The sequence below is a fragment of the Aphelocoma coerulescens genome, chromosome 8 (assembly GCF_041296385.1).
Source record: "Aphelocoma coerulescens isolate FSJ_1873_10779 chromosome 8, UR_Acoe_1.0, whole genome shotgun sequence".
NCBI lineage: Eukaryota > Metazoa > Chordata > Aves > Passeriformes > Corvidae > Aphelocoma > Aphelocoma coerulescens.
The window spans coordinates 1,345,555-1,372,188 of NC_091022.1; the positions used below are offsets into that span (position 1 = coordinate 1,345,555).

The window sequence follows — 26,634 nt, forward strand, 5'->3', positions numbered from 1 at the left end:
TGCTAGGAAACAAAAAACCCCAGAACGTCCTCCCCCACAAACCCCTCAAAATAACCCCCAGAAAGCAGTTCTTACAGAATTCAACAATGCTGAAACCCAAAGTTTCGAGTGAGAAACTCTAGCTTGAAGCAGGTTTCACAGCACCAGCTGATGCTACAGAGCAGGTTCAAGATCCCTGAATTCAGAACTGCTTCACCTCCTGCCTCTGAAACACTCACTGCTGGAGCATCAAGAAAAACACTGCTACAGCCTGAGTAAAGCTCTGCTCTCAGGGGGAGCAGAGTGACCTGTCCCATCTCAGTAAAAGCTTAGCAAAGGCAGCCACAAACACCTGGCAGCTCTACAGACACCTCCTGCAACCCGGTATCCATCCCTCGCTCCTCGGAACCGGCTCCGGGACACTGCCAAGGGCTCAGCCCATGCAGGGCCGTGGGGTGCACGGGCAGCAGCCCACTTCAGTCTAGGTGTGTTTTATTTCTGTATCCCTTTGGGACACTCTCCTTACCAACAAGGCTCTTGCAAACCAGCTGCACGTTTGACCCCGTTTCTGGATATACACGAGCGGAGTAAATGCCACTGACAACCATTAGCAGAGGAGTGACTGGGAGACAGCAGCAGCAGAAAAACACTTCACACGTTCAGCCCACCACATGTTGGAACTCGAGAGAGACAGACAAGGGAGGGAGAGAGAGACTTAAGCAATCCATCAATGCTGCTTTATTAAAATCTTTATTCACACAATGTTGCTTTATGTGGGATCTGACCCCGGGGGATAGGAGTAGAAAGTCATGATTGCATTCTGTTTGCTTATTAGCAACTCCATTTGTGCAGCAGCTCCCAGGGGCCTCCTCTGGCAGATCTGAGGGGGGTCTGTTTCCAGCATCTTGCTCCAGCTGCTGCTGTAAATAAATTACCTTCTTAATAAATTAGTACTTCTGAGTTGAAGTTTGTTTGGCAAGACACACTCCAGTTCATCAGCTGCTGGAAGGGGAGCTGATTCGAGTGTCTCCTCCCCCTGATGGCTGACTCGGGCAGGAGGTAAATAGCAGATGGCTGATGAGGCTCTCTTTAACTAGTTCTTGACTTCTGTGCTTCCAGCGCTCTGATCTCACTGATGACCTCGACACAACCAGTGTGTAACATCTGGGGCCAGCGGGTGACACGTGCACAGTGAACAAGAATCAGAAGGTGTCACAAAAGCCTCCTCGACAGAGCACCTGCCTTGCAAGCAGTGTTATTTTTCAGAGGTTCAAGCAGACCCTGTTGGCACGTGGATGCTGCTCCTCATTTCCTTTGCAATGGTTACAATTTAAAATCTCTCACGGTTCTGTATTCAAGCAAAACAACCATCACTGCCAAAAGGGCAGAAATTGTCACAAGGCCAAAACCAGATCTTCCTGATTTTGGTTTAAGAGAGGAATTTATTTTGCTTTCCTGCTGCAGAACACCAACCTCCAGTAATGTTTACAGCAACCAGAAGCATCAATATCACAAATAAAAAACCAACTCCAAAAAACGACCATTTCTTGCTTCCTTGAACTGACAATGCTGGACTTCATGCCCTTTGTCCACAAGTAAACCAAAATAAACCAATACCCTGCTTTAAATCTTTGACCTTTATACTGGGGAAAAACTTATCCCCAAGTCCCATCTGACAGCAAAAGCTTTAACTTAGAGCAACATGTAAGTCCTCAACACTAATTTAATTTCAAAGACTGAAAGACCTTTTTTTGAACTCATTATTAAATCAACTGTAAATATCAAGAGCAATCATACAGAAATCAAAAATTAAATTTTGGTAGATCCCTCCCAAAATATTGAGAGCTCATGATTAAGCTCAAAGAGAAGAATATGCTTTTAGAAATGCTACAAGCCACCACCATGTGCTTCACCATCTCCCCTTTGGGTAAATCATCTGAAATTTCCTGGGAAACAGTTTAAACCAGCACTTGCTCCTGCCCCACAGGCACCACCCACAGCTTCTAAAGCGTGTTCTGTTATCAGGTGATAGAGGCACAAGCTCCACAGTGTCCTCAAAGCTGCCTGTGTGTCACCATCCTGACTAGGAACTCCAGTAAATAACTCCAGATCCCATCACCTCATTGCTCTGGGGCGCATCTGTGACGTGGCCAAGTCCAAAAGAGAGCAAGAGTAACATAAAATTCAGTCTCAGGTAAACAGCCACATTCTACTTTCAAGATACTCTGCTCATGCAATGAGAAAAAGACTTCCAAAATAAACCAATACCTGCATTTTTCAGATAAACTCTCCCTGACACCTTCTGGATCAGGTGTGGCCAAGGTGCAACAGCAGCTTTACCTGCCTGCCACACTGCAGTTAGAGAAATCCTGACAGGAAAACCAAGGCAAAAGGCTCAAAATGACATTTTGGTGCTCTTGCTCTGAAGTCCAGTAACCTATAACCACTTCGGGAAGGGAGCTCTTTCCTTACATTAAGGACCATGCTGGCTGAACGCTGATGCAAAGCTGTTCAATTTGGAAACAGTGATGAAGCTGCTTCTCTTCTGGAGACACAAACTGAGACCTGCCCCAAGGTGATCAGTTTTATGACACAAGCTCATTGGCAGCACAGGCTGCAGTGCTGAAGGACAACAGGACTAGCACAAGATGAGCGCTGCAAGCCTGCCCTGAAAAGCCAACTCTTCTCTATCCATAGCAAAAGCATTAGTGAGGAGCCCAGGATGACCATCCCAGGCAGAACACCGCCGTGGTGGTTGCAGGAAGCAGCTGGGGAAGGCAGAAAACCTCCTGGAAGTGGGCACAGCTTCTGAGCTCAGCCACAGCCAGACCAGGTGAATGCGGGACCCAAACACTGGAGTTCCAAGAGCAGCAGTGCTGAGCTGTGGGCATGGGGAGCAGCAGGAAGCTCAGGTGAGATGAAGAAGACAGACCACAGCTCAGGGTTGTCTGCACATGTCAGGTTACTGCTGGTAACTGGGGAAGTCCAGCAAACATCTCTTCCCCCAGTCCCATGTGCCCAGAGGCTCCACAGCACTTAGGGCTCACAGTAAGGCAGCCTGATCTCGCTACACAGAACTGCTTCCAAGGACACATCCTGTCCTCCTCAGCTACAAGACAATGAAAATTTGGTTATAATGGACACAGGACTGCAAGGGTATTTTCTCTACGCAGACTTGCCAGATTCCTTAAGAAACAAGTGACAAGACACATGGAAACTTACTATCACCCCTTAATTATCAAGTGCTGTATAACCACCCTGTCCTCTCCTAAATCTCCAACCCTGTGGATAAATCTTTGATAGGACTTCAGCAAAAACACTGAAGCATTATCACACATGAGGCAACCCCCTTTCCCGGCCTTTTATCAAGGAAAAGCCAAGTGAGCAGCAGAGGTCCCCTCTCCCACCCCTCAGACAACCAGAAGAACATCCCAGCCTGGGGGGTGGTGGCACAGCTCTTCAGTCTAATTGTTATTTTATCCGCCCCTTGCTCGTTCTCTAGAGAAGCAATAAAATGCCCAACCAGCTCAGAGCTGATTGTGTACAACCCTGAATCAGACAAACTCGCCAGAGTGCAGGGGAAAGAGAAGGGGAGAGGACTGTCCTGTTCGTCTGTGTGTCCCCTCCAGATTCAGTCCCCAGAGGAGTGTGTGTGCCGCGCACGCCCGCACCAGCGCCGGCAGCCGTTTGTATCCAGCGCGATGCCCACTGCCGGCAATGGACACGCCACAGCGGCCACCATCCACTGCGGGCTGAGCCATCCGAGGCCCTTCCCACCTCTCACTGTGCCAGCCCAAGGAAAAAGCCAGTGTCACCTCCCTTCCTCTGGCTAGGGAGCTTTCCTGTTCATGTCAGTCCATCTTGGCCACAGCCCTTCTGAACTGATTGTGCTGTTTTTCTATCGCTTTTTTGTTTGTTTGTTTTTAAAAAAAGGAGTTTCATCTCGTGTTCCGCTACAATTACAAGTGAGACAGAGTCATCCTGTCTTCCACCAGCACAGCATCTGGCCCAAACTGGTCTGTGCACTGCTTCACTGTAGCCAGGATGCTGAGGAGCCGCTGGTCCAGGGCGTCCAGGTGAGGGTCGGAGAGCACAGGTGAGATGGGGTCATGCGACATGGCAGTTTTTAAGGCAGACTTCAGGACTCCGTTCTTCAGGTAATTCAGCCTGTTCCAGGTAGAAACCCGGATGCTGCAAAAGAAACAAACACACATCACCATCCCACGGTCCTGCTGCATCCCACTGGGAATACCGGAGCCAGCCTCCTGAGGGAGCCCGGCACATCAGGAATGGAGACTCATTGCAGAGTTTGGGATGGCAGGGTCCAGGTGAAACTGCATCACAGACAGGATCTAATGAAACTTGAAAACCAAAGGTGATGAAGAATCAATCCAGTGTGATGTAACTCCTGTTACACAGGAACACTTCCAGCTGCGAGCACAGAAGGTCTTCAGTCCTGAGGCCTCCCAGACAGTTTGGAAAGGAAAGAAAAGGAAGGAAAATCAACAAATTCAAACAAAACTCAGGTCACCTCAGGAAGAGCATCACTGACCAATAATGAATCACAGAGGACAAAAGGCTGACCAAACTTCCAAGAAAGAGAACACAGCAGTGACCTTTCCTCTCCACTGGCCACTGAACTTGTTTGTGTCAGCCCATCTCAACTCTCATGTTCTGCGAAGTCTCTTGGGATTCTCCCCCAAATCTTTCAGGGCCGAATCTTTAGCACCCCTGGTCTAAACTCTTGGGTTTGATGGCCTCTAATAAAACCAGCAAAATAAGTAAGTGTTGTAACAAAAACTTACAGTTAGAACAATTATGCATATGAATTCTTATGTGGCATTTGATCGGTGCCAGAAAGAAGGGATATCTGAAAAGCACGAAGTTGCAAAGTCTCTTACAGAGAGAAACTTCTCCTCTGGTTGCATTTGGGAGAATCCAGACGACAAAGACTCCCGAAAAATCCCAGTAAAGCAGAAAATTAAATATATATTTAAAATTAATGTAGGAAAACTAAAGAATTTGAACATTCTTTAACTCTTCTCCATATGACTTTTAAAAGGATCTTGCAGAACATAGGCCAGGTGTACTGCAGCACGCAGGGAGCTGTGCTTAGTGCAAGCAGGATGAGAGCTTAGGCTTTCTGCGAAGTTCCCAGGTTTCAAAGGTCCCACGGATTTTGGAAGATAGAACCTTTCAAGGACAAGCTTCAAGGACAAGCTCCATTTGGAAGGCTTCAAGGAGTTAATGTCGAAATGGATACATCAGTATTTTTCTTTCTGGAAATTTTCATAGAATCCCAGAATGGCTTGGACTGGAAGGGACCTTAAAGAACATCTCATTCCACCCCCCTGCCATGGGCAGGGACACCTTCCACTAGACCAGGTTGCTCCAAGCCCCAGTGTCCAACCTGGCCTTGGGCACTGCCAGGGATCCAGGGGCAGCCCCAGCAGCTCTGGGCACCCTGTGCCAGGGCCTGCCCACCCTCGCAGGGAACAATTCCTTCCCAATACCCCATCTAACTCTGCCCACTATCCATGGGAAGCCATTCCCCCTGTACTGTCACTGCAGGCCCTTGTCCCAAGTCCCTCTCCAGCTCTCTTAGAGCCCCTTCAGGCACTGGAAGGGGCTCTGAGCTCTCCCCAGGGCCTTCTTTTCTCCAGGTTGAACACCCCCAGCTCTCTCAGGCTGTTCCCAGAGGAGGGGTGCTCCAGCCCTTGGAGCACCTGTTTCCTAATGAGAAGTAGCAATGGCCTGGTAAGAGAGTGGACACAGAAATCAAAAAGTCACAGCCTCTGAAAATAAAACCAGAGCTTACAGGCCAAAGCAGAAGTGAGCAGCAGAGGTCCCCTCTCCCACCCCTCAGACAGCCAGAAGAACATCCCAGCCTGGGGGGGGTGGCACAACTCTTCAGTCTAATCATTATTTTATTTGCCCCTGCAATTGTTATTTTCTTCTTCTCTGCAAAGAAACTACAAACTTCACTTGAGAGAAGCCCCCTGAGCAGGGCTGCAGTTTTCTTCAGAAACCATCTCTGAAATTATTAAATGCCAGACAAATTGGATCCTTCACTTCTGTCAGGGAGAACTCAAGCTGGGATGTGGACTTTGATTTGTCAGGCGCTGGATGGGGATAGCTGCAGATGCAAAGTGCCTGTCACTGACTATGGACAGATCTGAACCAGTGACCTGGAGGCAAGCCCACTTTCTGCAGCTAAGCCTCCGATGTACTGCCTTCATGAAAATGGATTCCTCAGCTTCTTGGGCACTGACAATCCATCAAGCAGACAATATCTCAAAAAAGTACAGCACTGTGGACCCGAGCAAACATTTTCAGGTTGCCAGAAGGCTCCCAAGTTAATGATATTGCGAACCAAAGGACACCAATTACAGAGGCAAAGTGAACAGCACCCGTGTTTCACTTACATGCAGCACTGATAGAGAGGAGCCAAGATGCTTCTTTCATCCAGGGCAGGGTTTCCAAAGCTGAAAAGCAAAATTAAAACCAAGTGAACCAGCTGAACTGCTATGGTTGTTCTCAACATAAAGAGCTTCGCAAAGAATTCAAAGAAATCAATACTAGGCAATTTCATGCTCCAAGAGATCAAATCATTTCAATTAAAATATAAACAGGCCATGACCAATCACAGATATAACTCTCCACAGCATCAGCTAAGCAGGTAGACAGAAGCAGGACCAGCATACACAGTTCTTTATCAGACCAAGGTACTTTAGAAAGGCATTTCAGAGGAGTTTAGGACTGATGCAGGGGTAAGGAATAACTGGTATTCTGGGCATGGAGGATGGGAGCTTTGTCTGACACAGCTGAGCAGGGAAGGAACCAAACAGCAGCAACCATTAGAGCAACAGTTCACTAACAAGGTGATCAACTTAAACATGTAATGCCTACACTTCCTGAGGAAGCCAGAAAGTTTCCACAGTATTTCAAGCTTTATCTAAACACATGCTGGATTTATTTTTCATAGTTTCACCTTCCTCATAATACAGTTTTCAACAAAGAACTTTCCCCCCAACAAAGATAAGTTGCTGTAGGGGCCTGGCATTATGCTGCCCAAATAATTCTGTTATTAGTAGCTTTAAAACTGGAATAAGCTCCCAGGGAAGTGGTCATGGCACCAAGGAGCACCTGCTCTTATGTATAGGGTTTAGTTTTAGGTAGTCCTGTAAGAAACAAGGAGTTGGGGTTGATGATCCTTATGGGTCCCTTCCAAATTGCGATCTACCACGGTTCTACGAAAAACTGCCCCCTACCCATTATTTCAAAGGAGCTGAAAGAAATTTTAAATTTTATTAAGTGATTAAATAAATCACATTTTCAAGAAAACAATTTACTGTGAGCCTGCAAAGCCTCACCAAAAATATTTTCATAATGTTATAGGAGCATATCATAACAAAGGGACTTGACCTTCAAACACTACTCACTTTCAGTGACTGATCCGTTACCTTCTTTCCTCCTAGCACACTGCCAGTGGGGAACAGAATGAGCATTTTTGCCAAATTCACCTAAAGCAGCAGTAATGAAGCAGTCCCGAGGTGGAATGCATCCTGCTGTCATACTGGAGTATTACTGAACAGGCTGATGACAGCAAGGAAGGACGGAAGGAAGGACGGAATCCACTATACGACAGATAAATGGGAAAAGGAAGGTAACCCCAAGCCTTCCAAGGATCTCCAAGGTCTCAAGTGCTGGGTACACTTGGTACAAGTGGTGTGCAAAGGCAGAGCACATCTGCCACAGGAACTGCTGGTCCTTCACAGAAGGGGAAAATCACTGCCACTGCACATAGGAGTGCTCACCAGATAAAGAAATAATCCTGAATTGCTGGACTAAATAATGAGAAAGACAAGTAGATGATCTTTATGTTTTTAAGAAAAATTAATCAAATTCTTATGATTTAAACAAGGCTGTGTCTTCAATACAATTTTTAACCTAAACTATAGCAGACAACATGCAAAGAAACTATAGCAAAGACAGAAGAACTCACATTCTAAACACATTTTTGAAACATTTTTTCCAGGTAAGAGTTAATGTCCACATTTAGAACATCACTGTATTTTGCTTTTGGTACCACTTCTACCTCCATTTTATACTTTTAACCTTTCAAAGCCAGAGTAGGCATATTCAGAAGGCAGGGAATGCCAAATTATTCAGAAACACATTTTGAAAAGATCTGCTTTTATTACAGCACTCACTAATACTGACTGGTGATTAATAAAAAAAGCATAAATTTTCAATGTTCCACTAATTAAAAGCCTAGAAGGAAAGGGCTTTCCAGGGAATAGGAGGAGAGACTTGAGCAAACCTTTGGAAGCTGCTTTGGGAAATACTGTGTTAATTGGGGAGTTTCTGTAGATTGAGTTAAGACTTTGCCAAGACAGAAGAGTATCTAGAGCAGAGAGTGGAATCATGGAGTCCTAGAGTGGTTTGGTTTGGAAGAGTTGGGTTTAAGCTCATCTTGTTCCACCCCCTGCCATGGGCAGGGACACCTTCCACTAGACCAGATTGCTCCAAGCCCCATTCAACCTGGTGGCCTTGGACACTTCCAGGGATGGGGCAGCCACAGCTTCTCTGGGCACCCTGTGCCAGGGCCTCAGCACCCACACATGGAAGAATTGCTTCCTAATGCCCCATCTAAACCCACTTTCTTTCACCTTGAATCCATTCCCCCTTGTCCTGTCAGCACCACAGCTTTTGAAGGACCCTAAGATTTGGTGAGCAATTTCTGCTAAAAAGGAAAAGACATTACAAAAGACATTAAAGAATACATTCGTGAGAGAGAGAAAAAAGAGAGAGACAGAGCAGGTAAGTGTGTGCCCTTGTGCTTGCCACTGCCAGGCCAAAAGGGCCCTCCCCAGGCTCACCTTTTGGCATTGTCCAGCAGGATGAGCATACTGGCTCCCTCATCGTCCTGGAAGCTCTCGTAGTGGTGCCGGTCGGCGTTGCCGATCAAGTAGTCGAAGATGGCCGTGTCGATGATGTCCAGCAGGCGCGGGCCCGAGTCGTACGGGGACGTTTTCTTCACGGCGTCGCAGTAGCTCTCGTCATACTCCCACCTGCAGCCACAGAGCAACAGCAGCCCTTCAGGGAACCACCACTGCACAGCAACAGCAGTGACAGCTGCCCTTCAGTCACCTTCGAGTGCACCGAGAAAAGGGGAGCAGCCCAGGCTAGGGAAAGAAGGAAGGGCTTGCCAACAGTGTTTCATGGAAAGAGGAACCATGAACATCCTGCATTAACATCCCAGCATATGGAGCAACCTGTAGTTTCAGTTTAAAGACACACAGAGATCATCCTCCTATGGAAAACAAAGTCAGAGTTTGCTTCCTCACAACTCCACAGTGGCCGGGCTGCCTTATGGGAAGACTACTGCCATGCCTTGCCTCCCTCAGCTTCCCAAGGAACAACTTCACTACTGTGTCTGTTTCCATCTGGCTTCCCAGCCATCCTCTTTTTCCTTTCCAGGGCAAATATCCCCATTGTGGTTAGTAGTGAGCCCCTCTGCCCTCAGGAGAAGGGCTTCTCTGTGTTCATTCTCCTTTACTCCCAGCTGTCTCTTTCCTCCCCACTTCCTCTGCAGAGTGTCTCACCACCTTCTCCACTGACAAGATTTCAAGCTTCCCTCTTATCTCCTTCTACTTCTACACGTAACCTTGTAACACGGATGTCATGTCTCAATTCTCCAAAGCTAGGATTTTAAATTTTCCCATTTTCTTCTTTACAGCTTTCAAAGCTATTCAACACCACGACCAAAACAGCCAAATCTCTGGTGTATATCCTTTCCATCTGTCAAGCTAAATAACAAGGACATCTTCCACGTAAGGACTAAAACAATTCTTCACAAAACAGCAGTAAATTGGAAATGCCCTAAATCATCTGTGATTTGGAAACAGAGATGGAGGAAACACACGCTGGAGAGACTTGCTGACATGCTCAAAACTGCAGATAATCATGAAAGTACAAAGGTCAGAATTTAATTACTGTTAACTGCCACATATCCCACTTCATCTTCTAGTAGTCTGGAGCCAGAGGTCCCAATATCCCATCTTTCCTCCAGGGATCCAAATCAGAGAGGTTAAAAATTTATCTTCTCAATGCTTTTGATAACAGGTCACACATGTTCCTCAAACTCTGTGCCTAAATCCCCCTAGGAAGAGGGATCTTTGCACCAAGGTCCAGCTCACACTCAGCTTGTAGCACAAATCCACACAGCAACAGTCTCAGAACCTCTTCTCTTTGTGCTGGATAAATTTCTTATGCTCCATCCCACTCTCCCCCTCAAGTGTTTCTTTTCCTCTCACTTTCCTTCAGAGCGGTACTCAATCTCCTTGCCCCAATTTTTCAGATTACTATGCTCTCTCTCCTCATTTTCCATGCAGTCTTTCAAGAGAAGCTTTTATCCAACACGCATTTCTGATCATTTATATTGTATTAGCACAGGCCTTGGAAGGTCAGGGATTTTATCTATTACACCTCCATTAAAAATTATGTACACTAATGTGCCTGTGTGAATTATGTTCCAAAGGTCAACTCAGAACAGCAGCTAGAGCAGGAAAAAATTCTTACAGTTATTTTTCCACAATTACAAGGCACAGAAAAAGGAGGGCATGACACCAAGAATGTTTAATTCTGATCCCTCAAAGTGAAATGTGCAGCATGACAAGGTGAAAACCACCAGACCCTTGTAACGTCATCTGAAGGAGGCAAGCATGAGTTTAAATACACCAAATATCAAATCAGCACAGGAATCAAGGTAAACCCCTGTGTAAGCAGGCAGGGTATGATGAAAAGCAGCCTCTCACTAGGAGGAACACCTCCATGAAATTCATCCCATTCATTACTGCAATGTACCATATACTGAACACAGCTGATTTTGACCTGCTGGGAAAGAGAAAACATCTGCTGCTCAAAATTCAATCTGTGCATTTTATACTCAAAACAATTCAAGAGCACCTTTGGATGAGATTCTTTCTGAGAACAATCACATCAGTGGATATCAATGGATACTTTAGATCAAGGACTAAAAGACTCTTCTAATCTCTTTCAAGTTCAAGACAGATTTGGAAAAATTTACGAAGCTCAAACCCATGTGTTCTGGTCATGGTAAAAACATCCCCAACTCAGGAACTCAGATGTGTTCCATCTATTGTAGAATGCTGCTTAAAGAAGGACAAATGTGGGATTTAGCATTCTTTACACCCTGAGCATGGTCACCAACTATTGATGGCATTCAAAGCAAAGGACTTCCCAGGCTTAGCTTAAGTTAAACCAGTTCCACAACTCTGGAAACAAACTGCAAGGACCATGACATTGGGTCTGGCACAGTGGTACCACATTTCAGGGGGCACAGAGGGGCACAGCATCGACAGGAGGTCCAGTGGCACCAGAAAAGAGTCTTCGTTTGCCCACAGACAAGATTTTCAGAGCTTGGAGTGACTGCAATGTGGAGTTCTGTTCCAGCCAAGAGGCAGGAAAAGGACGGTGCTTAATATTGAGGAAAACAACAAAGATTTTTTTTTCTTCCTCATTTAAATTTAAATTTTATTCTGGACTTCTTGGCTTCCACTGTTGCGCTAAGAAAGCCGTCGGCACAACTGTAGGTTTTGATAGCCCTTAGTGCTCTTTAATTAACCACTGCATTTGCAAGAGTCAGTGCAAATGATCATCTCCAAAGAACAACCCTGCCACGCTCTCGTACCTGGCGAGTTTGCCCTCCCGGTACGTCCTGCCCCAGGGGTGCCGGTGCTTCTGCAGGGGCCAAACGTCCGGCAGCCACAGGGTCACTGAGCCCTCCATGACGTCCCCGTCTGCACAGGCTGGCTCTGTTTCCCGACAATAGTAGCACTTCCCATAGAAGCAAGTGTTATTGCCTTAAAAAGAAAAACAAAGAGGTATCAAAACAGCAGAACTTAATCCAAGGAATCCAACTGAAATTCAGGAGCGTGTTGTTGCAGCAGTCTTCCCCACAATAGGATTTCACTGCACTTGTCTTCGTGCTTCCTGTCTCTGAGAGGGAGAGGCTCAAAGGAGATTACACAGACATCCATTCATTCAGAGCAATTAACAACTAATACAAAAAGGAGAGAGCAATTATATTTTCTAATGACTTTATCACTCTGAGAATTAATACAACACTGCACAATCAAAAAGTTTTGTGATCCTTTCTTAGTCCCCAGGACCTTGACTTTGCAATGTTAACACTGCTTGTTTTTCACATTTCATACTTTGTGTGTCAGATCTCCCACTTATTTGAAAAAGTGTCCAAGAAGAGGTAAGTGAAAAGAGACACAGCAGAACCCAAAGGGATTTGGTGCCCTGGGACCTGGCACACATCTCAGCTACTTGAGCTGACTCAGCAGAGGAGACAGAAACCTGTATCATTCTCACATGATCTAGGAATGCAGATCTGTGAAAGCTTCATCAGTGCCTTCTGACAGGAGAGGAGCAACAAAACCCTGCAGCCTTCAGTCCACTAACGCCGATGCATCCTGTAGCATCAAGCAATCTGGAGCAGCCCACAGTAATACTGTTAGTTTACCCTTTTCTATCTTCCCCTTCTTAACCCGCCTTCACTTGATCCTCGCCAAGTTAAATCCAGTTCCGTGCTCACAGATATTCTTCCAAAATACTCAACTATGTCTCACTTGGTTGTGGTTACTCTCTGCCCTGCCTCCCTTTGGTTCTACATCCAGTATCCTCCCCAGACCAGGCCCAGCTCTCCGAAAGCCGTGTTTTTCCCTCTCCATCCTTACACATCCCCGCCTCTCAGCCAGCACTCCTTTGGAGCCCTCCATGAAGACCCAGCTCCTGTGCTCCCAGTATCCCATCAGACAACCCGAGGATGTCAGAGATCATTACCAACACAGAGCTTGCAGACCAGATCTCTTATTTGGAAAGCCTGCAAGATCTCTCCTCCCATCCAGGGCCTGCAGCAGGTCTAGCAAGAGACAGAATTCTTTGAGATTCTAGCTGCAACTCCAGCAAACCTGCACTGAATACGCACAAATTCTCTCTTCTTCAAAGCTTTAGGAACTTGGTCAAGTTTGGCCTGACAGAAGATCCTAACCTCCTCCACAGATCCACCCATCTCTTTAGTTCCTGCTTTGCAGAACAGCAGTTCCAAGGAATCTAAGGAGGAACAATGAAAATTTCTGGAGCCGTACTTCTCAAGTCAGCACTGCAGCTAGAAAACAGCTTAGTTATCTTGGCTGAAATTGGAAAATGTAAAGCCTGCCTGAGGCAAGCACCCCCTGTGAATGCCAGGGGAGCCTGGTGAGGCTGAGCTGAAACTTTCATCTGGAAGTTCCACCTTGTAAGTGGCAGTGTCAGGCAGCAGGTGAGACTGCCAGCAGTGCTGCTAACAGGAGAGGTACCAGCTGTAAGGAACAATCATCTCTGGAGCCTTCTGATTAGAAAATGAAACAAACAAAAGTGTAGTAATTGGATGGTTTATGAAAGCCTGAAGGAGTTAAGTCTACAGCACAAATAATTTCTTGGTGCTTAATGACCAGCTGGTAGGAGTTCACATTAATAGCTTCTATTATGTGCCCTTCACAGCATTATTACTGTAAACAACACAGGGAAGTTCTGCTGTGTTTGGTTGTAAATGCTCTGCAGGCTCTGATGCAGCACAAACAACATCTAATACCAAACAGTGTGTCAGCCCTATAAATTATCCCAAATCACCACTCTCTTCATATTAAATACAATTTTAATTTTTTTCCTTTCAGATCTAATCACAGACTTTTCTAACCATCCCTGACAGCAGAGAGAAAATTCTTAACTCAAAAAATAAAAATCCCATCTGAAACAGCAGCATGAGGGAACACAGAGCAGTTACAGAGGGAAAACTACTTGAAGAAAACCAAGTCCTCCTCCCCCGCCAAATGGGGTTATCCAAGATCTGTCCTGGCACAGAAAGAGCTTCCTGCATCATGGTTGACTGTTCTGTAGCTGTGTCAGGTTCCCACGGCTCTTTTTTCCCATTAAGCATTTTTCCTTTCCTGGGCAGCACAGTGCACAGAATCCACTTACCCACAGTCATGAAGGTGCCCAGGAGCTGCTCCGTGGCCACTGGTTTGATCTCTGTGCGCAGATTCACAAACCTGCCAACCACCAGCGGGGCTCGGCGGAAACCCAGGATTCTGATGGGGGGTGAAAAAACACGACCTGAGAATTTGCAACATAGGAAGCAGTTCAAAATGAAAACAAAAAAAACCCCCAGTCTCTGTCAGAGATGACAGAGACCAAAGAGTAAAGTTGAAGCCCTGCAGAAACCTCCTTTCTTCTCCAAGGCAAAGTAAGGAAACTAATTTTTCATATGTGCCTGGATGTTAAACTTGCTTTATAGGCCATCAGTGACACTCCTTTATTAAAGCATTTGCAGCAGAGCAAGAGGATGCACCATGCTCCAACTCTCAGAACTCAGACCTCACACCAGAAATATCCATCATGTGTCTGAAGCAGGCTGAAGCAGTAAAACCAGATGGCCCGTGGGCTGGTCACCTGGAAAGATCATTTATGATTTGTGGGAACCACTATCTATTAAAATTATGCTTAAGCCCAGTTCAATTACACTTGAGAGAAACCAATCGAAGAGTTGTTTTGTTTGGCATGAGGACGGAGAAGGGAATAGAAAAGGCAGAACAAAAGTGAATGCCTGAGAAGTGCCTGGAAAAACAGAGGTGGGAAGAACAACCATAAAACTTGCAGTTAGAAGATCCAGGTTCCACTCCCATGCCTGCCACAGCCTTTGCTCTTTGACCACAAATGACTTGGGTATTTGTAGTGGAATTTTAAAAGTGCTTAAAGAAGTACAAAGATCAAAAGAGTGTCAGCCCCAACCCTCCTAATGCACTTTTGACACCCTTTTGATAGTCTCTGCATGTCAGAAAAAAAGCCTGAAAAGGCTCTTCTGGAAAAGGGACAATTGACATTCTGCAGAGGTATTGGGAGAGTCACTCCGAAAACTGCAAAGGGTTTGCTTTAGATATTCAATGAGTAAATCCCCGTTGTAAGTACAAAATAACTCTAAGAAAGGGCAGCACAAGACATCTGTCTGAACAAGTCATGTGCATAAGGATGAAATTCACAGCCAATCCCGAGCTACACACAGCCTGAGCAAAAGCAGGTGTTCCAAGAAAACAAGCATAGAGCTTAGATGTGGAAAACCTGCCCCTGTATTTTCAGAGCCACAGCTGAGAGGCCATGATCCTGGAAGGCACAGCCTCACCATCAGTGGTAAACACACCAAGTGATCCAGGATCCTTCTTGAAACAATGGCATCCTAGGACAAAATACAGAACTGTCACCATTCAACACAAAGGTACAGATCAAAGTTCTGTGCCGGGTAGGTTCTGCAAGGTAGTCCTGAAGAATAAAGAGGTGCAGAGCCCCAGAGAAAGGCCAGAGAAAAAATACATAATCATGACCAAAAGGACAGCAAAGAAGAGTTAAGTGGGATTTCGACACTGTAAAGAGGCTTTGATTGAATGTTCAATGACTGCTTTTACAGGGAAACTGAAGCCTGTATGCTTCCTGAAAGCACAAATGGACTGACATCTGGCTACATTATCTCTTTTTGGTCTCAATATGCCCTGATTTTGGCCCACCAGCACAAGATGGCTGTAGCAGCAATGGGTGTCACTCAGCTAGTTATCATCAGCCTTTCCTAGAACTACTGATTTCCACTGCCTGTGCAATGAGTTCCGCAGGTGAATCAGGACTAACAGACATCTCTGTCACCACCTATGAGTTTAGTCACAGTGATAAGGCTCTTATTCATGTACTGAGAAACCTCAGTTTAAGTTCAACCATTCTGTCCTTTGTTTTATTTGTCCCTCCTTATTCCTTTTCTCAAGATTTTCTCTTCACCTCCAGATCTTCCTATAATGAGGCAACAGAGACTGTGCTCATTTATTCTGTGTGAAATTGCAGCCCTAGCAGCATTTCATAACTATTGACATTCAGTGTCTGGTGTTTTCTGTCCCATTCTTTGTACATCCTATAACTTTTGGTTTGTCCTGTAACTGCACCTCCAGCACAGGTCCACAAAACCACCTGGGTACCCCAAGCACAATTAGTGTATGAATAGCTGGTTTTCCTCTAGGATGCACTGATTCATATTTAATTTAGACTAAACTGTTAGTCTAGACATTAGTCTTGACTTTTTAGTGAACTAGACATGAACTTAGCACATGCATTTAATATTTCAGACTCTTCCACGGCATCTGGCTAAGCTCCTTCTCCCCTATAATATTCACTAGAGTGGTTTTAGGGCTCATTCTCCTTTTGAAACTTTTCACAAATATCTAAAATGTTACACTCTTGAACAGATCTTAGAAATGAAGTTTCACAGAATAAGCTAATTCTTATTTTTGCTTCAATGTGGTATATTGGCAGGTTAGAGGTAGCTCACATCTGAGGTGTACTCTTCAAAGAACTCCGTTTTTTTTCTGGTATTTTCCAAAGACAATAAAACCAGCTAAAGCAGTAATTCCATACCTATCCAAGTGAAAGGCTGCCACCTCTGCGTTGTGTCTGTCGTAGCCAGCGTAGGGTTCTCCTTCCACTATATAATCCCTGGCATATCTGTAATTGAAATAAGTCAAATGAAGTGAGTCTATGCAGGATTCCCGTCAATTCTGCTGTTCAGAGTAACAATTTAATAACAGTGCTACTTTAAAAAGTCTCTGGGTCGCTTTCCAAGTGATTGCCTGTGGGACAGGGGAAAAACATCAATGAGATTAAAGTGTCCAGACTGTTGAAGTGGTAAATAAGGAGGAAAGGTCAGTGATGTACAGTGCTCTCCAGAGCTTGGGAAGCAGTTCACACTCCAACTAATAAATTTTAATCCTACCATATGCCAAGTCACATCTTAGAACAAAGAGCACAGACCCTGCTATGGAACAGGGGCCTATTTATACTGGAAAGCAGCAATTCCACAGATGATTTTGGGGTTAGAAAGGATTGTACATTAACATGAAAATACAATCTTATATTGAGGAAGAGATGGCAAATGCAATCTTTAGTAGATAGAAAATCAGCAAGCGTGAACCTGAGGACAATACTGGGTAAAAACAGAGCCTTTATTCTGGCAGAGAAAAGACATAATGAACAGCAAAAAATAGAAATTAGGCACTCATTGCAACAACAATGGTGTATTTTGGTGAAGTGGGAGGCTTTTTGCTCCCTTTTTAATCTTTTAATAGATGTTACTTAGTCAAGGCAAACACTGATTTCTCAGTTTCCTGACATTCGGATCAGTGTAGATACTGCTTTAGCACCATGCTGCAGCTGAGTGTGAAATACCACAATCAATACTGAGCAAATGGGTGAAATGCACCATGTTTTCAAATCAAATAAGGCCAAATTAGGTCACCTATTTTCTCATTTCCATCTATGTATCAAATTGTGTAGACTGGATTATTTCCAGCAGAATTTGTGTTCAAGCAGTAGCAACAGTGTAAGAGAAGGCACAGAGCTCTACTTTGATGTTTTAGCCTTGCTCAGGGAGGATGTGGGGCGAGATGACAGTCCACTTCCCCAGCCTGAGTACATGCTTCAGCTTCTCTGCAAGGCAGCTCAAAAGAGAATTCACCAGTGCAGGATTCCTGCCAAATGGGAGCTTTCACCAAACCACCATCTTATGTCACATATACCACCAGATGTGACGATAGCAACTACTATTTGTTAGAAAATTAGGCTGAATTTCAAGTAATTTTGCAGTGAGACCGCTAATCCTCAGAACATGTCCTCGAAGGCAGGTCTTTGGTACGTACTTACAGCAGGCTTCTGGAAGCATGGTCACATCTTGAAAGCTGAAGAGCTAAAATTTATTAGTAAATCGGAACCAAACTCTTTGTTTCCATGCACAGTAGGCATCTAGTCCTTTCTAGAGCAAAAGTAATGAGGGAATTCCTTCTTCCCCAGCCGGCCAGTTTGCTCAGAGCTCAGAGCTGTTTTTAGCAGCAACTTTGACAGAGCAAGCAGGTCCAAAGCTGGTTAAACAGACTCTCTTGCAGTGCCAGAACAGGACTCTGCCCACAAGCCTGGCTATTCAGCAGTCACGACCAGAACATGGGTCTACCAGGATGGCCAAGGCCATCCTCTCTAGTGCTCCTACAAGCATTCCCAGCTGCACGTGTCCTTGCTGGAGCACAGTGCCTGTGTCTGCCTGCACAGACAGGGCTTTACAGGCTGCAATTTAACGCTTGGTGGAATGCCCTGATCGCACTCACTGACACAGAAGGCACTGTGGGAATGCTGCGCCTCCTCGGTGCCTTCACTGCAGGAGATGCCTGCTGTACCACCAGGACTTCCACGTGCAAGGCCCACACTGCCTGGGCCCACAGGGCAGGAATTGGCTGGACTGTGAACTCAAGCGCAGGGCAGATTTTTTCTCACTCTCTAATCACAGAATCACAGACTTGTTTGGGTTGGAGAACATTTCATTCCAATTCTGCTGCCATGGGCAGGGACACCTTCCAGTAGACCACGCTGTTCCAAGCCCTGTCCAGCTCGGCCTTTGAACACTTACAGGGATGGGGCAGCCACAGCTTCTCTGGACAACCTGTGGCAGGGCCTCCCCACCCTCATAGGGAAGAATTTCTTCCCAGTATCTCATCTGTCCCCGTCCTCTGTCACTGTGAAGCCATTCCCCTTGGTCCTGTCACTGCAGGCCCTTGTCCCAGGTCCCTCTCCATCTCTCTTGAGTCCCTTTGGGCACAGGAAGGGACTCTAAAGTCTCTCTGGAGCCTTCTCTTTTCCAGGTGAACAGCCCCAGCTCTCTCAGCCTGTTTCCAAGCAGAGGTGCTCCAGCCCTCAGAGCATCTTTGTGGCCTCTGCACTCACTCATGGACAGGACAGGAAACCTTAATGCCTGCTTAACCCAAAATCTTTTTCTGTGATGACACTTTTCATTTGCAGTGAAATCTCCTGCCTTACTTTTTAACCTCTTCCTTCTCCTTTTCCCCAAAGACAAACAGTTCAAAAAGCTTTACAGCCAAGACTCTTCAGAGACCTCTGATCACGTTAAATTTTTCGGAGGATCACTGTAAAGCAAGGCCATGCCAAGGAAGCATCACTACCCTCCCATTCTTACATTGCTCCTCCAGTACTCACCGTTGGCAGACAGGAGGTCCAGGGGCTCTCACTCTGACCTACCCTAACCATTTTTACAGCCTACATTCAACTACACCAGACAGACAGATTTACTTTTAAGGCCACTGCCAACTTTCCTTCCTTCCCTGTTCTTGAACTGCACCCTCTCCTGGCAGTCTGACACGACAAGGAAGCAAAGCTTGTCTCCAAACTGCCAGAAGCTGCACTTCCACAGTCAGGAAGGCACGGCTCAGAAACATGAGGTGTAACCAGCATTCCCTGAGGACTGAACACAGTGATTACTCTTTTAATGTAAAGACCGGCTGTACTGAGCATCAAGGCTGCACAACCTGAGACAGCTGGCACAGCAACCTAACGTTACTAGAGCACCAGCAAGCCTCTATCCTGCCTGTCTCAAAAATAACAAGATGGCCTTTCCATCCACAGAAAAATTTGTAACTTAAACATTAATGTAACAACATGGAGAAAAAAGTTTATATAAATAAAGCAGCTATTAATGCAGTCATTGAAAGCAGTATTTACCTCTTGGGTTTGAAGACAACCTTCTGTCCTCCTTCAAGTATCAGCAAAGCTTTCAGTTGTGTCCCTTTGTACCCCACATCAGCTTTGATGATCTTCTTGGTAGTCATGGCGTGCATGACAGCCCCCAGCTCGGGGGTGTCCTCGGGGTACACCTCGCGGGGCACCACCCACTGCGCCGCGATCTCCCAGGGCGACTGCAGCGTGTGCTCCAGGCGCGGGTCCAGCGCCACGCGCAGCCCCGCCAGCATCCGCTGGAAGGCGCGCTGGTCCTCCCGGTTGGCAGCCGAGGTGTCCAGGTTGTCGATGAGGAAAACCTTGGTGAAAATGAAGATGACGAGGAGGATGGCCAACAGCACAACTCGCTGCTTCAGCTTCATGGTGCCCTTCAGCCCTTCTCCCCTGACCCTTTCTTCCAAGCGTTACAGGAAGTCTGTTGGAGATCAGGGTGAGGAAGGGGATGTTAGCTGATGAATTTCATGCCTAACTTGCATTGTAAAAGATGTCTCACCGCTGAAGCATCTCCTGGTACCCCTAAAAATAAACAAAGCACAAACTTACAATCCTGCAGATCCCACTGAACTCAAAATTAAGTTTATGCTTGGAACACAAGCCTGCATTCGTGGAAGCTTGTATCCTTAAAGCCTGAATGTCTGTTACAACACACTGGGTTTGCTGCTTTCCTGCAGCCTTTCTGTGATCTGCACGGAAGGGGAAATTGCCAGATAGCATCTCTGCACAGCTGAAATCATAGCAGCTGCAACCACCACGGGCAAGGCTTTTGCAGAGAACTGTAGTTTAATGTGATTGCTCCAATTTCACACACACTCTTCCACTAGTACGAGATCCCATGATTGCTGGTGTCCTAAAGACCTGTCCCTCCAGAAAAGCCCCCAGGTAGATTTTAAGACAGCTCACAACAGTGAGAACAGCTGCACAGCCTACTTTCCTGAAAGTACAAGACATAAGGACAGAATAGACTTAATTGTTTATTGCCTTTCATTTGCTGCCACTGTAATTTACTCAGCTTTTTTTCCATTCTTAAAAACAAATGAGCTGGGGTGGGGGATGACATCTTTACTTCCCTGCGGTTAACTAAGTACCTTCCGCACTCAACTGTAAAACCCATAACCACAGAAAATATACAAAGTGACTGCAATCTCAACCAAATTAACTAGAAAAAACATCCCGGACCACTAATCCTTGCCTGTTCTCCGTAGCCTCACCTACAAGAGGTAAAGCCACATCCGTTTCTATATTTATAGTGGGCTGCAAGACATATCTGGCCCCTCAATAAGCCTTGGCCAAGGCACTGTTCGCACGTAAGGACCAGCACCATCAACTGTATTCAGTTACAAGAACAGAAATTACCTTCCTAGTATTAGCTGAATGTAGTCAAAAGCCAAATGGAAAGGGGACATGAGGCACACCTCTGAGGAGAGCTGGGAGCCAGCAGGAATTTCTCTCTGCACCAGCCACGCTGATCAGGCAAACCCTGAACAGCACCCTGAGCTGGGGGAGGACTGACACAGAAAAGCTCTCTCATGCGATTTAACAATAAGTGTATAAACCAGCCATTATCAATCATGTCACTGGAAAAAACGAGCTGCACAGGCTCATTTACCAGCAGCAACCACAGGACAGCCAGGCCATGCCTGGTGAGACACACACAGGTCACAGCCATCTTCAGAGCAAGCCATCAGCGCAGAATCAGGCTGGCACAGTGTAAGAGCATTAGTATAAAAGGACACGCAAACCCACAGAGGACTCCACAGCACCTTCAACAAATTTACATGAGGTCCAGAGCAGACACATCCAGCTACACGGCTCTCCCATGTCCCTGCTAGCACTCACAGCAGGACAGAGGCCCCAAGAAGCGCAGAGCATCCTCAGGGATGCTTCAAACTAGAACTGTGGTCCCCTGTTAACTGTGTAATACTGATTTTAATCTATTGGAAAATAGGCACTTGTGCTCATACTGAAAGAGAACAAATCAGATGTTTATATGGAAATTAGAGCGTATTATTACTCTTCATCTAGTTCTGTTTTGGCAGCCTGTTCTTCTCCAGACAGCACTGCCACCTGCACATTACCCACTGCAAGCACGAGAATGAGAAGCACAGACAAGGAAGATGCACCTGACCCAAAAGCTCTCATTCCTGCAGATACAGACTCACCCAGTAAGAGACCCTTAAATAATAATCATATTATTCTTAAACTTAAACAGACAAGCAAAGCAGATCGGCTGCACCTGTACCCTCTCATTGTAACTGCGTAATTCACCTCTTTAACAATTCTGAATCATTTTGAGCACTGCTGTTATCAAAATGTGCTTCCATTCATTTTTAAAATCTGTTAGCGTTTGTAAGGAGTTAGGCAGAAGAACACAGGTAACTTCAGAGCAGTTACTCCTCGCTGTGAGATACGTGTACGTGTACACATACATTTAAAGAAAGCCTCACAGCCCAGCCATGGCTGACTAAAGCACAGGGCAGGGTGTTCCACACGTCTGGAGCTCAACACGAGCACTCACTTTTCCAGACTGATTTCCGGGAATGCTGAGTTTCTCTAGGGATATTCTTCTTGGGAATGGAGAGGAGAATACAACTATAGTCACTTAAATTAAAGGTCATTTACTCAGTTTATCTTTTGTGACGGCTTTGAAACTAATTTTGGCTGTAACCCTCCAATAAGGCAAACAGAATTTACAAAAATAAATAAAATTAAATATTTAACTATTTGCTGGTGAGTTGGCTCTCACTTCTTAGTGACATCTGAGGACATGAGTCATCGGCTGCTTTCCTCCAACAAACGCCAAAGCACCCCGAGGTTGCCATGCCACCAATTTCCCAGTGCTCCATGCACAGCCTGCACTTTGCTCCTTGGTGCCAACATTACAGTCTCTGCTCTACAAGCCAAGGGAATTGAAGCCTTTCATGAACAAGTTTACTATGGACAGCCAGAACTTGAGTTTACTGTTTTAAATTGAAGATGGCAAGGGTGACAGCATTGAGGCGATGTAAGAAAACATTTATGCGGTTTTGGAAGAAAGTAATTTGAAAAAGCCAAGTCTTTGGCAAAGTCCTGGATTGGAAAGGAAGATTCTGAGAACTCCAGAAGTGTCAAGCTGGTCCTGGAATGAGGTCAGAGATGAGAAAAGTGAAATAATAATACACCACCAAAATTTTAGAAAGGAAAAAATAAGGTGAGCTGTGAGCAGAACTCAGTGGAACAAAGGGCAAAAGGGTCTTGGACAATAACAAAAGTAAATGCAGCTAAAAAGAGAAAACAGCCAGAAATAAACATCCCTACCAGCTTTTCAATGCTGTAGTCAACTGCAAGGTTTGCATAAGAAATGCTTCTTGTTTTTCACTGCCTCTTTGGGGTACTTCCCAATCAATTCTTTCTCTTATTACAACCAGGTCTGTATTCTCAGCAAGTGTGAGTCTTCCAACTCAATACACAAATAATAGCATCTCCTCAGTATTGTGGTGAGGTCACTGTGCACCCAAACACATGAACTCAAACATATCTTCAGGCATTAAATACCAACATTAGATCACTCCCAGTTCAAAAAACAGCATGAAATTTGCCTGTTACAAAAATCACAGCTACTATAAGCAGAAACTTAGCAGGAAAATCCCATAAGACATTTTTTACTGGCATCACAAAATCAATGCCGTGCCTCATATCACAATCTTATTTTTATATCATAAAGCCTTTTAGATGCTATCTCAAAAATACTTGTGTGTACAATTTGCCAGGATTTCATTATGCTCCAAGTCACAAATCAGGTCCGGGGGCAGGCAAAGGTTTAATTTGGCAGCACAAGTACACAAAAATCATAGCTCAAACAGACACTGATCTGAAATGGATATGGATTCCTGTTTAATGCATGGAGTTTTTCTTATACACACTATACCTTTTGGGATCACCTATCAAAAGGCCTTTAGAAGTCCTCCAGTAAATCCTGGAAAACGCCTTGAAGAAACATCGTACACAGTCGTGACATTTTCCTCTTCCCAAAACGTACTTCAGTCTCACCAGATCAATCTTCCTTCCCATCCTCCCCTCTCTGGCCAGCTCCTTGGTGGCTCATGCCTCCCCTCTCTGTGTGAGCCTTGTTATTCCTGTTTCCGCAGGCAGGCCCCCACAGACCTTTCCTTGGATTTCTCAGGCTCATTCTGTCACTTCCACTCTCTGCGTGCTGCCTGCCTTGTGTACGAGTTTAGTCATCTAGTGCTCAAGGCTTCCCACATATTTACTTGTCTGCTGTTTCTCCATCTCCTTTCCTGTTAAAACCCTCATTATCTACAGGCAAAATCTGTGACAGTCTACACTCAAACTTTCCACAAACACAACTGCAGCCCCAGTTGAGAGCTACAATACAGATAAATATGAAAGACCACAAGCATTTTAACCACTGCAATATCACTGCCTGCAGCTGCAACAATCAGTAACTGCCTGAAATATTCTCACACAGCTCTGGAAAGAAACAAAATCATTTTGTCCATCTGTCTGCCCACCTGGGCCCGTTATATCCCATAGTAACTTTAGAATCTGTCACCTGCATTTTTGCCAAATTTGTCAGAGAGCTTTGTACGAGCTTTACAAAAACCGCAGGCCAGACAGAGGACAGAAGCCTTGAGAAGCCAATGACAACTGGGTAAATATCCTGAATCTTTCCCAGCTGCCAGCACAGCAAACACGAACACCTGACTCAGCTGGCTGCACAAATAAGGATTGGGCAGTGGGATACAGGCAGCACCTGGGTGCAGCCCTGAGGAAGGAGAAGCTACCAGGCACTGAGGCTGGTAGGAGCCAGGCAGGAGCTGCTGGGGTAGGATGTGGCAAACAACTCCTCAGGAAACCAGGCTGCATTAATCCTCCTTGCAGAATGACTTTCCACCGAGCACCGTTTCCTATGGAAACAAAGTTTATATAATCACACTTTTCACTTGGACCCACCAGCTAATTCCAAACACATCTGACAGAACAGTAGATGTTTTGAAGACAGGGTTTACGCGTTTATTGGAAGCTGGCAGCCGGGGGTGCTGCAGGAAGGGCCGGGGTGTTGGCTCAACAGCTGTCTGCTTGCCTTGGCCATGTGGGCAACCCACGGGCGTACAGCTGGGACTGGCATGGAGCTGGGAATGCCATGTGGGCAGGGAGGGATTGGGAGCACTGAAATGGAGAATGGCACAGCACAGGGGCAGGAGGAGCCGAGGGCACTGATACAGAGGGGGCTGGGACCTGGTAAGACGACAGCCGGAACAACTCTCCCTTGTCCCCATCCCAGTTACTGACATTCCACCTGACCACTGCAGGTCAATAAAGCCAGCTGGAAATGCTTTAGGGAGCCTTGTTCCACTTGGAAATGAAGCCAAGGCAGTGAGAAAATTCGGCAGTTTCCCTTCTCCACTTGACATTCTTATGTTTATTCAGCTCCTACGTAAGACCGGTACTAAATATTTAATGAGGGTCCATGTACCCATCCGGCTTTTAGCAGCAAGGAGCCTGTCTCTGCTGTAGGAAGGTGCCAATCAGCCTCCCCCACTCCCGAGGAGAAGCAGTGGCATTCTGGTGTCAGAGCCAAGCTGACAACTTTGTATGAAGAAACAAAATAAACTTTGTACCACAAACGGAGGCAAGTCTTGTGCTGACTGTGCAGGTCAGACTTAAGGACACAAGGGGTGCACAGAGTTATTTTCAAATTAAAACAAGACACAAGAATATCTTTTCTGTAGTGAGTACCAGGTGGGATCCACTCACAATGAATCCACTGCAAGCCTAGGATCTACATTTTACAGTTTATGCTGTTTGCTCAGCCCCTAGAGCACTATGTATGTTGTAGTGCCACAGAAGGTACAACGAAAGAGCCGCAGTGCTTATGCACATCTGTATCCAGAAAGGATCCAAAGACATATGTCCTTTAAAAAGGGTTAAACCCATGGCTTTGACAACCACAGTCAGCGCTTCTATGAACACACGTCGTATTTTGCCACCAGTGGACAATGACCTTCGCCAAGCTGCGACTGGCACTCGGCGAGAGCCCACGGCGCAGACGGCTGTTCCCGAGGGTTAAGAGATAGCCAGAGAGGCTTCACAGCTGTACGGGGCTCCGTCCCCAGCTCAAAGCGAGCATCCCGAAGAGGAATGAACCGCAGGAGTGCAGATGAAAATTCCCATCTGCCAGAGCTGCGTCCGTGCAGCTCCCGCCGACCACGGGCGAAGCCGGGGGGTGCCCGGGGGTCGGACCCGCGGCTCAGGCCGGACCCGTCGGGACGGACGTGGAGGTGCTGGAGCGAGTCCAGAGAAAGGAACAGCGCTGGGGGAGGGTCTGGAGCACAAGTCTGGTGAGGAGAGGCTGAGGGAGCTGAGGAGGCTCAGCCTGGAAAAAGGGAGACTCGGGACCTTCTCGCTCTCCTCAAGTCCCTGACAGGAGATTGTGGCCAGCTGAGGCTGGGCTCTTCTCTCAGGTAAAAACCGATAGGACATGAGTACGGAGCCTCAAGCTGCGCCAGTGGAGGTTCGGGCTGGATATAGGGAGGAATTTTTTCACGATAAAGGGTGATTATGTATTGGAATGGGCTGCCCAGGGAGGCGCAGGAGTCACCATCCCTGGAGGTGTTCAAGGAAAGCCTGGACGTGGCACTTGGTGCCGCGGTCTGGCTGACAAGGTGCTGCTGGGTCACCGTTTGGACTCGACGATCTCGGAGGTCTTTTCCAACCTCACTAATTCCCTGATCCTGTGCTTCTCCCGCCGCCGGTCCGGCCGCAGGGGCCCCTCTGGCGCTCTGAGGGGCGCAACCGCCCCTCCGCCCCCTCCCTCCCGCCGCCAGGCCCGGGCGCCCCTGCTGTACCCGCCCCGGGCCGCAGCAGCCCCGCGTCCCGTCCCGCTCCCGTCCCTCGGGCGCCGCCGGCCCGGCCCGGCCCCGCTGCCGCGCCCGCCGCACTCACCGCGCCCGCCGCCCGCCCGCCATGGCCCGGCCGCCG

General features: G+C 46.5%; 1 protein-coding gene across 2 annotated transcripts; it reads right to left on the bottom strand.

The window, feature by feature from the left end:
* Positions 1 to 694: 694 nt before the first annotated feature.
* Positions 695 to 26,634, bottom strand: FAM20B (FAM20B glycosaminoglycan xylosylkinase). 2 transcript variants are annotated; one of them, XM_069022823.1, is made up of 8 exons: positions 26,599 to 26,634; positions 19,642 to 20,172; positions 16,501 to 16,587; positions 14,032 to 14,141; positions 11,696 to 11,867; positions 8,862 to 9,053; positions 6,405 to 6,464; positions 695 to 4,170 (listed from the first exon to the last, which is right to left on the bottom strand). In XM_069022823.1, exons 2-8 carry the CDS (start codon positions 20,016 to 20,018, stop codon positions 3,939 to 3,941), a joined length of 1,230 nt encoding a protein of 409 aa, XP_068878924.1. In that variant the 5' UTR covers positions 20,019 to 20,172; positions 26,599 to 26,634; the 3' UTR covers positions 695 to 3,938. The 2 variants fall into 2 exon arrangements, with proteins under 2 accessions (XP_068878924.1, XP_068878925.1); XM_069022824.1 differs by lacking the exon at positions 26,599 to 26,634 and adding an exon at positions 24,206 to 24,284.

What these genes read in the sequence shown, in the direction of transcription:
- FAM20B (XM_069022823.1), bottom strand. Translation starts at nt 20,018, where the DNA reads ATGAAGCTGAAGCAGCGAGTTGTGCTGTTGGCCATCCTCCTCGTCATC. An exon ending in CGGGAGGGCAAACTCGCCAG is followed by an intron (nt 9,054 to 11,695) that starts GTACGAGAGCGT and finishes CTGTGGCTGCAG; the next exon opens with GTGGGAGTATGACGAGAGCT. An exon ending in CTGCTGGACAATGCCAAAAG is followed by an intron (nt 6,465 to 8,861) that starts GTGAGCCTGGGG and finishes TTTGCTTTTCAG; the next exon opens with CTTTGGAAACCCTGCCCTGG.